We start from the raw sequence: 13,765 nt of genomic DNA, 5'->3' as shown, positions 1-13,765 counted from the left end.
ACCACAGACGATATGTTCAGAGGATTTATGCTATACAGTAGCACTCTTCAAGAGACAGGGATTCTTTTTAGTTTTGCATTAAAAGTGTTAGAGACAATGTTAACACTTTTCAAAATAGGGTTTGAAAATGAAAAGGTCAAAAATGGTGCAAATAAAATATTTACAGAAAAAAGGTTTTACAAAGAACCAGAGACACTAAAACAGGAATAAAAAGGTGTTGAAAAGAAAGAATACATGCAAACCCTGGTTTTAGCAGAGTCCAGCAAATAGGCAAACTTGGTACAGTGGCTCTCACAAGTCCTGTTAGGTGTTCCTTGGTTTGATGTTAATGAGAGCTGTCAAACTGTCCTTTTATTCCTTTTTTTTCTTTGGGATCAAATGGGTGTTGACAGAGGTCATCTGACCAATTAAGCGTCTAAGGAGGGGTTTCTGGGATGTCACTATGGTTATGACTATGTCCCAGAGACCGTTTTCTATAGGTACTCATATCTCTGAGTACCTACCTGGTACAGCCTGCTAACGTGCAGATTATTGTCCAGCTTAAATGTAGCGTCGAAATGAATATAGATATGGGAGGTTTCAGATGCCCAGTTCGCCTAGGAGATGAACTGGGCTGGTTCTCCTCTGAGTACTCCTAGGGCAGTGGTGTTTGGACTCAAAGCACTATAAATTAACCAAGGGTGGTAAATATGTCCATATTCTGGCTGTGTTGCTATTATTATTATTATTATTATACAGAATTTATATAGCGCCGACAGTTTACGCAGCGCTTTACAACATTAGGGCAGACAGTACAAGTACAATACAGTTCAATACAGGAGGAATCAGAGGGCCCTGCTCGTTAGAGCTTACAATCTAGTATGCTATTATTTCATGAGTTATGAAACCTGCTGATGTTTCAGAGTTATAACTGCTAACCTGTCTGCAGAGATGTGTATTGGCCATCCCCTCCAACTGAGCTATTTACAACCGATATCTGTTAATTCTCTGGATTGCTCAGCTTGCGTGAGTGACAGTTTTATTAGGGTTTCTAGACCTAAATTGTGGATTGGGCAAAGGAAAGGTCTCTGTGTCTGATCAATGAATTGATAAGGTCCTGGCATCAGTTAACAGTTTGTGTATTGTATAAAGTGAGGGAAAGAGGGAGTCCACCTAAAAAATAATTATTAAAAGCCAGCAGCTACAAATACTGCAGCTGCTGACTTTTAATAAATGGACACTTACCTGTCCTGGAGTCCAGCGATGTCGGCAGCCGAAGCCGATCAATCGCTCGGCTGCTGCCACTGCCATTCTCTGTGAGGGAATCGGGAAGTAAGGCGTTGTGGCTTCACTTCCCGGTTCCCTACTGCGCATGCGCGAATCCTGCTGCGCATCCTAAGTGGTCCCCGCTATCTCCTGGGACCTGTGTGTTTCCCAGGAGACAGCGGGGGGGGGTGCGGGAAGGGACGTGACTCCCGCGTGAGTCTATTCCAGGAAGTTTATAATAGATAGTGTGGGAGTACAAATGGTGCTGCCCTATCTTATAAATTAATCCAAAGTGGGTATAAATGTCATAAGCTGCAATCTGTGTTCAATAAGCTGTAATATATAGGGGCTCCACCACTAAATGACGTAATATGGTCTAAACCAGAATAATGACCATATATGTGAAGAACAAAAAATAATAATAAATAAATTAGTAAATAAATAAGTACTATCTCATCCAAAATTAAACTTCTATCACCCCAATATTAAAAGTGCCTCTCAGGTTTGGAATTAGGTAAATAATGTGAGAAAATTAATACTACAAAAAATTAATTGGTATAGTCAAAAATAACCCCAAAATTCAAAAGCATTGTGACAATATGGCGCCTGCAAGAGGAAAAAAATTCTTATTGAGTGAAAAACATGTGTGAATTAGAGTGTCAATGCAGAAGTTATTAACGTTCCCAGTTTCTATACAAAATATAAAATTAGGTCAAAATTAACCCCAGGGTTCAAAAGTATTGTGGCAGTATGGCCCGTTAGAGGGGACCTCCCTTTAAATGAAAAACATATGTGAAATAAATGTTGGTGCAAATGTTATATCGCTCCCAGAGATATTGATCAGTGTATCAGTGGTAGGATCTCTAATGAGATTTGCAATAAATATAATGAATATTAAATACCATAGAAATCGTACATAGAAATTTGTTTACAGTCTATTACTTTTCTTGGCAAGTGATAATGGACTTCTTAAAATATACTATCCATCTAAAACCGGAGAGTTATTATAGCCATATGATGTAAAAAGCAAAGTTCAGTATATGTGCTGTTTATTCAGTCTTAGGAACATAAACCAGTGACTTCTGTGCGTATTCCTCAAACGGTGACTTGAAGTGCTCGCCCCCCAGTGCTCCCCCACTCACCAGAAACAAACACCCCCACAGGGGTACCGAGCGATAGAGTGGGTGTCTTGGGATGGGTGTTATTCACTCCTGTCCTGCTGCTGTTCCACAATTCTGAGTGATCCCTTCAGTGGTTCCAGGATGAGCTGTGCGTTCCAAATAGACCAGGCTACTCCACCGTTTACCACCTTTATCTTCAACATTTATACATCTTCCAATAAAGGTGAGGTCATCAAGGTGAGGCCCACTCACATACCAGGAGAAGAGGAGAGCAGAGGAGGGTTCTGGCTGCAACAATGTGACACCTTCATAAACATGGGAGGGTGGCTCTCCCACCTCTGTTCTTGCTCTTGGATGAGATAGTACTTATTTATTTACTAATTTATTTATTATTATTTTTTGTTCTTCACATATATGGTCATTATTCTGGTTTAGACCATATTACGTCATTTAGTGGTGGAGCCCCTATATATTACAGCTTATTGAACACAGATTGTAGCTTATGACATTTATACCCACTTTGGATTAATTTATAAGATAGGGCAGCGCCATTTGTACTCCCACACTATCTATTATATCTTTGTAATTAGACCCCTTGGGGAACTAATTAGGGATAGGCAGCAGCTCTTACATTGTCCTAAGCGCGGATTCATCTATTTATATCTATTCCAGGAAGTGGGTGCAAATACCTGTAGTAGGCAGGTATCTGCACCCCCCTCCCCCCTGAAAGGTGCCAATTGTGGCATCGGAGGGGGGAGGAATCAGATGAGCGGAAGTTCCACTTTTGGGTGGAACTCCGCTTTAAGCAAGGAGGGGGAAAAGGAATCCGAGCTGCTGGATCTCTGGTTTTAAAACAGAGAAGCTAATGACAAATACATTTTAATGGCTGAATGTTAACAAAATGCCTGGTACACACACCGCTATTTGTGAGCCCAGTACTCATGACCTATACAGCAAGAAGCATGTCCTCCTCGATTCCTGCTCCTCCAAAGAATTAGGACATCAGTCAGCTCTTGGGTTATAGCGGCTCTTTTCAAAAACCTGCAAATACCCTATCATTCACCATGCCTTTTTATGAATATCCCAGAGGAGATTCCCTTAGTTAACAATAGCGTAGACTAGGCAAGGAGGAGCTGAGAAAAAGATAGCACTCGGGCTATAGATGGAATCGAGGAAAACTAGCTAAACAGTAATAGCTGTTCATCTGCACCAGAGCGAGGTCTTATACTGACACTGCACCCTTCCTCTAATTCTAGCTCCCTCTCTACCTCGCAACAGATGACCTATGTGACTAGGGCAGATTTTACTGTAGCTATGTCTGATTTCTGTAGGAAATGGTCTGTCCTTCTGGAGCCTGCGGTCTCCTTGGGCCAAAAGGGTCCAGCGCTCCCCTGTGTCTTTAGGGAGGGTTGGACTCCCTCCAGGCTCACCTGCCCTCTGCCTATCCATTATAATGCAAGTGCTTCCACTGTGGAGGCTCTCAAAATGTTATAGTTGGGACTACAGAAAATACTGGGGTGCCTTGATGAGGCTCTGTAGCTTACGTATGCATTTGGAAATGTGTAAAAACGAAACCCTTGTTTTTAACGCTTACTGTTAGGCTAATTCGGTTGGTTGCAGGCTGGTCGATGAGTTGAGCTGGGAATTTCTTTGGTTTTGTTTTCCAAAAGGGTTTTTATGCCTCTCCACCACCTGAATCTATTCAGGAGTGAGACACTGTTCTTCCTAACCTCTTCAAGGAGGATATAGGGTAGGGTGAGATGCATTCAGAGGAATTTTTACCTTTTGCGTTTCCTGGACCCCAATCAGTCTGGTATGTACACTTTCTCCAATGATGGTTCTCACTCAACTGCTTCACAAGAAAGAGGGGGGACAAGTTCTAATGATTCGCATCACCCCAAATTGGCTCAGGAGAACTTGGTACACAGACATAACATGACTCCTGGTGGAAAAGCCTTGGCATCTTCCAAACAAGCCAGACCTCATGTCAGGCAAAGAAAGAACAATAAGCAAGCCTATGGTGTAAAGAACATACAAAGGTGCACTATGAAAATTTAGCTGAAAACGGGCTAATAAGTGCAATTGTGCCAAATTATTTACAATCCATGCACTGATACAAAATTATATACGCATTCAAATCCTGGCCTTCCCTCAGTCTGGTCTAGATCAGCATCTGGCTTCTAGTATGCTAAAGGAATAGGTTTTTGCCCTATCCATTCTGTTCCACAGGCATTTGGCTTAACACCCTATTGTAAATACATTTATAAAGTTTTTGGGTCATGTTAATCTTTCACTTTGACTACCAGTGTCTCCCTGGGATCTAAATCTGGTAATTTTGGTTCTTCAAAGACCTCCCTTTGAACTAATCTAGGATATCCCATTTGATCTCACCAGCAAAGTTGTCTTTTGGTTGCCATTACCTCCATCATGCATGCCTCTACGTTAGCTGCTGTTTCTTGTAAAGAATCTTTTTTTTTTTTAATCTTACATAGAGATAAGGTGGCCCTGAGACCTTGTTAGGTGGCTCAGGCAGCTCATTTCCAGGGCTTCTGCTCTCAAGGAAAGGGTTCACATATGAGGGCCCACTCCACTAGATCTGTTGGTGTTTATTGGACCTGTCATTATCAGTCATCCATTCAACAGGTCTTTAAAGCTGCCAGTGCCACCTCATCTTCTGTTCATACCTTCTCAAAGTTTTACCAGGTGTAATTCTGGGGCTTCATTGATGCAAGCTTCGGCCACAAGGTGCTTCAAGCTGTCTTCTGAGTGTTTTGGGCCTGTTGACCCTTGTTTTCTTGTGGGCCTATTTGGCATTGATTGATATGTTGTTGCCTGCCCCTCACATACAGTGCTCTCTCCATATGTCAACACATGACCAGAATTGCAAGGGTATTAACAGGTTCATGAATGTTAGAAAGGACATTTACATCCAAACTTCTGAAGGGGGAGAATCAGGTGGTTGTACAGCAGGAGAGTGCAGCCACATCTGCCATATTTAAAAAAAAAATATTAAGAAATGCTCTCTGCTTGTATAAATATTTTTATACTTTGGTAGCTTCAGATTCATCTGGCAGACTATCATAGGGATGGAGGACTACCATTTTTCCAATTAAGAGTAATAAACCATGCCTAGAAGACAGATCTCTGGAGGTCAGTGGGGCCTGAAATTGAAGATGTGGGTGTCCAGGATAGACAACACACTGAACATATGCATCATGTTGGCCAGACATATTTTGTTCAATTGACATGGGATGCTAGGCCCATCTCCTGCAGGTTTTCTGGCATATAATATACAGTGGCAAGAAAAAGTACGTGAACTCCTTGGAATTAACTGGTTTTCTGCGGTAATTTGCAATAAAATGTGATCTGATCCTCATCTAAGTCACAACAATAGACAAACACAATGTGCTTAAACTAATAACACAGAGACAATTCTAATTTCTCATGTCTTTACTAAACACATCCATTAAACATTCACATCGCGGGAGGAAAAAGTTAGTGATCCCATAGAGTTAATAGCTGGTCGAACCTCCTTTGACAGCCATGACATCAAGCAAGAGCTTTTGATGGCTCTGTATTGGATATGCACAATGTTCAGGAAGAATTTTTGACCATTCCTGTTCACAAAACTGCTTCAACTCAGACACAATTGTAGGATGTCTGGTGTGAATGGCTGTCTTGAGGTCATTAAACAGCATCTCTACAGGTTTAAGGTCTTGGCTCTGACTAGCACATATTCTTTTTTCTGAAGTCAGTCTGTAGTGAATTTACTTTGATTGCTTAGGGTCATTGTCCTGCTGCATCAACTAACTTCTACTAAGCTTCAGCTGTCAGACAGCTAGGCTGTCATTATCCTGTAGGATATTTTGGTAAACCTGGGAATTCATTTTCCCCTTGATGATGGCAAGTGGTCCAGGCAGTGAATCAAGCCCAAATAATGATGTTTTGTCCATCATAGTTAATCCAAAACTGATGGCACACACCTCACCCACACCTGTGTTACCACCACTGCGCTCCTGGATAAGTGCAAAATTAAAATAAAAATTCCTACAGCTGCACCTTAAATAAAGCAAATGTGTAACCAGTATTTAAACCTCTAAAAAATAGTGGAGTAAATAATGGTGCTGAATAAAAAACGAATGAACAAACATGTGAATAAATGAGAAACAATAAGTGGAATATAGATAAATACATGATATCAACAAAAATTAGTGACACCTAGTGATCAGTGCCAAACTATATATGGATGAATGAGCACTTATATTTCATATCACATTACAAAAAAAACACCCTGTGATAAGTGTGAAATGGTCCTGTCTCTATTGCTAGAATGCTGATAAGTAGTCCATATAAACTGTGAATAAATCTGATGAATGGTGTAAAAACAAATATTCTGAATGTTGTTCTTGTGATCATCCACCACACCTCAGTGATTGTGCTTCCACTCCCCTCAAAGAATCGCACTCACCAGCTATATTTCCCCCTCTCATGTTTGGCTCAACTCGCCTCAACCCACACATATAGGGGTTAAAATTGATCTCCAAACGTATATGACAAGATTCCATTTTTTTCAAGAAGTGGTTGCTCCACATGCAAATGAAAAAACGCTCCAATAGTGCGATATAGTACAAACCAATTTATTAAAAAATTCAGCAATCCCACACCATTGCACTCACATGTGTCAAATACAAAACAAGCCAAAAGTTGTCACAACAAGGAATTCCATGCACTGATAAAACGATCTAAAGTGGTTGCGGCGGACCCAGGGTTTGGGTAGATGTTGCTAGTCTCACCCACTCCTCGTTTCAAGCCTCCACTTTCCGATGCAGTGCGTCACGTCACAACGTCCTACGTCACGCTTAGATGGTTGCCATATAGCCACGCCCCGACATTTTTCGTCACAAAGGACTTAATCATGGGATCCCATGATTAAGTCCTGTGTAGAACGTTGTGACGTGACGCGCTGCATCGGAAAGTGCTGCCTTGGGACGAGGAGTGGGTGAGACTAGCAACAGTTACCGCACACCCTGGCTCCGCCGCGACCGCTTTAGATCATTTTATCAGTGCATGGAATTCCTTGTTGTGACAACTTTTGGCTTGTTTTGTATTTGACACATGTGAATGCAATGGTGTTGGATTGCTGAATTTTTTAATAAATTGGTTTGTACTGTATCACACTATTGGAGCGTTTTTTCATTTGCATGTGGAGCAACCGCCTCTTGAAAAAAAAAGAATCTTGTCATATACGTTTGGAGATCAATTTTAAAGAGGAGTTCCACCCAGGGGGTCGGGTAAAAAAAAACAAAAATAAATAAAAGTCAGCAGCTACAAATACTGCAGCTGCCGACTTTTAATTGGACACTTACCTGTCCCTGGGTCCAGCGATGCGGGGGATCGAAGCCCTGCTCGTCTCCCCCCTCCGTTCAGCGGCGCCGGCATTGCAACTGTGGGCGCCGGGCTGTGGCTTCACAGCCTGGCACCCACTGCGCATGCACGAGCGGCGCCACGTGCCGTGATTGGCCGCTCAGTCACCTGGGACCTGTAATGGGTCCCAGATGATTGACAGTGGCGAGGGAGCAGAGCGGAGCCCTTCCTGTTCCGAGGGGGAAGTGATGTCACCAGCCCAGGCACTGGAAGGGGCAGACTACAAGGGACCCCCTAGCAACAGGCATTTAGAGGTAAGTTAAAAAAAAAAAAAAATCCAAATTTTTTTTGTTTTTTAGGATTTTTAATGTATTTTTGTTTTTTTGGGTGGAACCCCACTTTAACCCCTATATGTGTCGGGTGAGGCGAGTTGAGCCAAACACAAGAGTTTGAGGCAAATGCAGCTGGTGAGTGCGACTCTTTGAGGGGAGTGGAAGCACAATCACTGAGGTGTGGTGGATGATCAACGGGAACAACATTCAGAACATTTGTTTTTACACCATTCATCAGATTTATTCACAGTTTATATGGACTATTTATCAGCATTCTACCAATAGGGACTGGACTATTTCACACTTATCACAGGGTGTTTTTTTGTAATGTGATATGAAATATAAGTGCTCATTCATCCATATATAGTTTGGCACTGATCACTAGGTGTCACTAATTTTTGTTGATATCACGTATTTATCTATATTCCACTTATTTTTTATCATTTATTCACATGTTTGTTTGTTCATTCGTTTTTTATTGAGCGCCATTATTTACTCCACTATTTTTTAGAGGTTTAAATACTGTTTACACATCATAGTTAATCGTTGGAATGATGTTTTGATGTTGGAAAGCTGTGGCCTTTTTGTGCCATACATTGTGCATACATACATACATAAGTATTCAACTTTTGTTTGATCAGTCAACAAAACATGTTCCCAGTAGCATTTTGGGTTGCTAAGATACTCTTTGACAAACTTCAGGTGGTTTCCTTTTTTATTTTTTTGGGAGAGAACAGTGGCTTCTTTACCTCATTGAGGATTCTGCGTTGTGCCTTGGGAGTCATCTTGACTGGGTGCCCACTGCTAAGAAGAGTAGCTACAGCACTAAACTGCCTCCATTTATAGACAATTTGTCTAACTGCCAACTGATGGATGCCTAAACACTTTGAGATTGCTCTGTATACCTTTGCAGCCTTATGCAGATTAACTACTCTTATTCATATGTCTTTAGAGAACTCCTTTTTGCAAGACTTGGTTCACATCAATGGATGCTTCTTATGAATAGCAATCCTAAAATATTTGAGTGCCTTTTATCATATTGGCTCTAAACCATACCTTCAAACTTATTTCATGAGTTGGACTCCAAGTGTGCAAGCTACTGAATGGATTCACATACTTTTTTCTTGCTGTATTAATCAACATTTTCCAATTTAATTGAAAAAAAAAATTGAATTCCCAGAACAAACAGTAAACACATGAGGTCACAGAATAGAAAGAAGGACACGGAAGTACAGGCTTCCACCCAGGGAGTGCCCAGGGGGATATAGAATGCATGGCTAAACTAGCAAAGTGGGGTAAAAAAGAGAGAGAGAGAAAAAAAAAACACATAGCACTATTTCAGATTCGTCATATGTTCAATCAAACATTCACGTAATTGCTGTTGTAGGTATTCCCTGATTGGGAACCACTAGAGAAGACACTAGGCATGGTCTGAAAGAGGGGCATTTAGACTCTGACATTTGCTTTTACTGGGAGGAGCATTTATATTCATTCCAATAGTACAATTTTTTATTTTTTTGTGGAAATTCTTGTCTCTGAGGGCCGCTGTAAGGTCTTTATCTCTTGCATGTCATTTACTCGGGCAAAACATTGTCTTAGTGTCTGTGGGTTTGGGCTTTTCCAGAAACTAGGGTCAAAGGACTGGCTGTGTTTTAATAGGTGAACCAGCATAGATTTCTTGTATCTCCTTTGGGAGAGAGAGAGAAACCTGTGAGATGCTTAATGTTCCATTATCCATTTTTTGGTGCCAGTAGGATTATTATGCAGGGCACTCCCTAAAAATATGTAAGAAAGATCTGGAATGTGTGTTACAATGCCAACACAGGCCACTTTGTTGAGGAAATAATTTGGCTAGTGTCCCGTACCATCTGGTTACTATTTTGTAAGCAATCGCCTGGTATTTGTTACTAATAGAGGCCCTGTGAGTAAAAAAACAGTATGTAAGTAATTAGTAGGTCTTTCTCGCATTAACAAAGAAATCCTGGGTCGTCTCTTGATTGAGCATCCACCAGGAAATGGTAGAACAAGATATGGCGCATTGCCTTGGTGGAAATACAAAGCTTTTCATAAGAAAGTCAAATCTCTTACCAAATGTTAAGATTTAGGAAGGGAGTGTAAAAAGTTAGAGAGTTGGCAATAATGCCAGGAACCTCATGGGTCACAGAAAGGGTTACAACATCACCCCAAGCGGTTCCAGTTTGAAATTCCTATGTTCTTATTACCCTCTGTTTACCCGTGTGTGAAATGGTTTTTTAGTGTGAGTCTGGGGGAATTTGGGATGGCCGAGGATGGGGTCATCTGGGAGGGAAAGCTCCAGAGGTAACAATAGAAAAGTATCTGTCCATCTCGTATAGCGTGGGGCAAATGATTGGATGTTTCTGTAAGGGGTTTGGAATAGACTGTCCTACCTATGGTACACCTGCTAAAGGTACTGGAGAACAGTTCCTGATTAACTCCAGGCAGGTAGTGCTGTGGTTGGGATTCGAACCAATGACCCTAGTGCTGCTAGATGGAAGTGCTAGCCACTTAGCCACTGTGCATTTTACATAACAGTTCTCCCTGGAAGGCACTGTTCCTGTAGCATTCTCAGGGGACAGCTGGAAGACACTGGCTACATCACCATTGCAAAAGAAGACCAGGATATCCAATATATTTAAATTTAAGTTCACTAAAGAATATTTTGCTTTACATTTGCATGGTTTGTGTTGATCAGCATGCAAATCTGCCCGCATCTGGGGTTTTTAGGTTTGGAGAGGGTTCACTTTAATGAACTCCAACAAACAGATTTTATGGTAAGTACAAAAATCTTGTTATGCCTCAGCTGTATTGTATTATCTCCATGTTAAATAAAATGAATACAAAAAAATAGCAACACAGCGGAAGTATTCTTGAGCTGTGCTGGAAATCTCAGAGGATGATGCATCATGAATGCAGGCGACTCAGCAAAATGTTACCTCCTGCCCTGCCATGAGCTGTGTGCTAGGCTCAAAGTCTGCTGAGATTACAAAGCTAATGTCTGCTGCTCAGTGACTTTGTCATGCACATTGATTTCATATTATACTGTTGTTGTTATCACGTATTCATGAACAAGCTGCATTTTCTTTTAGAGTCCCAGGAGAAGCACTGCTTTCTATCTGCTCTGAAGATGCTGAATGGGCAACTGTTTTTTTGGCATAGCACAGCCTTATCCAGTAAACATTTTTTTTTATTTTAAAATGTCATCTTGCATCTTTATATCTTCTTTTAAATAAAGAAACATACATTAATCATTTACAGCCACTGATTTAATGGAATTGTGATATTAAAAAGAGATGTCTTCCTTCAGTATATAAAGTAGCACTCTATATACCCAATTCATAGACTATATAATTGTCCACACAGCTTTTAGAACTGGATCATGTCATTGAATTAGTCAGATATTTTAGGGTTAGCTACAAGCATATATAATATGTGTATGTATGTGTGTGTGTATTATATATATATATATATATATATATTTATATGTGTGTGTGTGTGTGTGTGTGTGTGTATATATATATATATATATATATATATATATATATATATATATATATATAAACACAACAATAGTGCAAGTATGTATTCATTTAAATGTTTTTACATTTGATTCTAAATACAGCTAATTTGCTTTGATATAACTTTCCTGAGTAAGGATTGGTCAGCTATCCAGCTATATAAGCCAATCAGTCTTTGCTGCAGTCCACATTTGTTGACAGAAGGAGACAGTAGCTTAAGGAGGAGCTCCAGACTCCTTCAGAAAAAAATAAGTCAGCGGCTACAAATACTGTAGCTGCCGACTTTTAGACCCCTTTCACACTGAAGGCGCTTTACAGGCGTTTTAGCACTAAAAATAGCACCTGTAAAGCGCCTGTAAACTGCCTCCAATGCTTCCCCAGTGTGAAAGCCCGAGTGCTTTCACACTGGGGCGGTGTGCTTGCAAGACAGAAAAAAAAAAGTCCTGCCGGCAGCATCTTTGGGGCAGTGTATACACCGCTCCTAAACCGCACCTGCCATTGAAACCCATGGGCAGTGCTGCCAAAGCGCCTCCAAAGTGCTATGGCAGCGGTGCTTTTTGGCCGATTTGAAACCCCTTGTTAACCCTTCTTTGGGGTTAAAAGCACCCAACTCCTGTCCGCACAGTGCCGGTAAAGCGCCGCTTTACCGCTAGCACGGGACTGTCTTCAGTGTGAAGGGGTCCTTAATATTAGAACACTTACCTGTTCAGGAATCCATCGGTGTCCTCGCCCGAACTGATTTTTCATTCGGCTGTCATGTGCTGCCGCTGCCATGTCAACTAAGGGAAACCGGCAGGGAAGCCTTGTGGCTTCAGAGCCGATTCCCTACTGCATATATACAAAGCATGCTGTGCTCTGTGAATGGCCTGGCGGCAGGAAAAGGAGGGGGACCGAACTTCCAGCTGAGTTCATCGCAGGTACCCATTCCCCCCCCCCCCCCCCCCCCCCCCCCCCCCCCAAAAAAAGGGGCCAGCAGAGGTGGGTGAGGCGGCAGATACGTAGAGCTTCCACTTTAAGCAAAGTTGATGAAAGTGTGTTGCTGCTCCTTTATTTTCCAATAAACGGGCTTAAGGGTGTGTTTTTGACCAAGTTGTGTTGCTGCTGAAGAGGGGGCCAAAGACCTTGTTATGCTTTTGATAGGGGTGTCGGCATCACAAAGATTGGCTACACGAAATTGGAAAGTCTTTAAACAGTTCCTATATATGTATTTCAGCTGTGTATAGCTGCTTGTTGGGAATTTTGTATCATTAAATGACTGTGACTTTTGTGTTTTTGTTGCAGAAATCCTATTCCGGGGAGAATACAGCCAGTGTCATTGCCCGCTCCTGTGCTGCCACAGCCCTTTCTCTTCTTGTCCCAGTGCTTGTTGTATCTTTTAAGGAGCAGGTGCAGGAAATTCTCAGCATCCTGACTGCCAGATTACCTGGAAGGCCAGAAGCAGATGAGTCGCAGCCTCTCCAAGTTCATATGGGGTTGGCACTGGGAATGTTCATCTCTCGTTTATGTGAAGAGAAAGTGAGGTATATCATATTTATGCTCATACACTACATACCCACAATGAACGCTGACTTCTGAGGTTTTGTGAAGAAGGAAGAATGGGTGTCAGGTATAAGGGGAAATGTTCTAAAACTGGACACTGCAAACTCTGGTTCAGCTCTGCACATAAACCAATCCGTTTCCAGGTTTTATTGTCCAAGCTTAATTGAACAAGCTGAAGTTAGAAGCTGATTGGTTACCATGCACAGCTGCACCACATTTTCCACTCTCCAGTTTTAGTAAATCAACCCCATAGCATTTTATACCTGTAATACCATAGCCTTTATAATGCAAAGTAAGCCAGCTAATAATGTTCCCAGGAATGTGTCTGTGTAGTATTTGTCTATATGTTGTTGCATACAACATAAAGCCATGCACAGAATTTTTAGAAAATGACTCAACAAAATTTTCCTTCTGAAACTGTTAAAATTTTACTTTCAATAATGAGATCTGACATCTAATAGAAATTGAAAATTGAATTGGTTGGAAAATTATTCTTAGCAGGCAAGGTAATTTTTAAGATCTCTTATCATTACAGTGATTGTTTAGAGTAGATACCAGTTGCCAGTTCTCACAAAGATATTTATTAGCATTCAAAGCAGTGTTAATTTCGTTGATGAAAATATTTTTT

General features: G+C 41.2%; 1 protein-coding gene across 2 annotated transcripts in view; it reads left to right on the top strand.

Annotated features, from left to right (window-relative positions):
* The window catches only part of FOCAD (focadhesin), a 278,787-nt gene that overhangs the window by 220,721 nt on the left and 44,301 nt on the right, over positions 1-13,765 (top strand). For both annotated transcript variants that reach the window (XM_073636312.1, XM_073636321.1), the window contains one exon: positions 12,880-13,118. In XM_073636312.1, coding sequence (XP_073492413.1) covers positions 12,880-13,118 — 239 coding nt within the window. The remainder of the gene's footprint in view (positions 1-12,879; positions 13,119-13,765) is intronic.

The sequence above is a fragment of the Aquarana catesbeiana genome, linkage group LG01, assembly GCF_042186555.1.
Source record: "Aquarana catesbeiana isolate 2022-GZ linkage group LG01, ASM4218655v1, whole genome shotgun sequence".
Classification (NCBI taxonomy): domain Eukaryota; kingdom Metazoa; phylum Chordata; class Amphibia; order Anura; family Ranidae; genus Aquarana; species Aquarana catesbeiana.
This window is presented reverse-complemented; position numbering and strand designations above follow the sequence as displayed.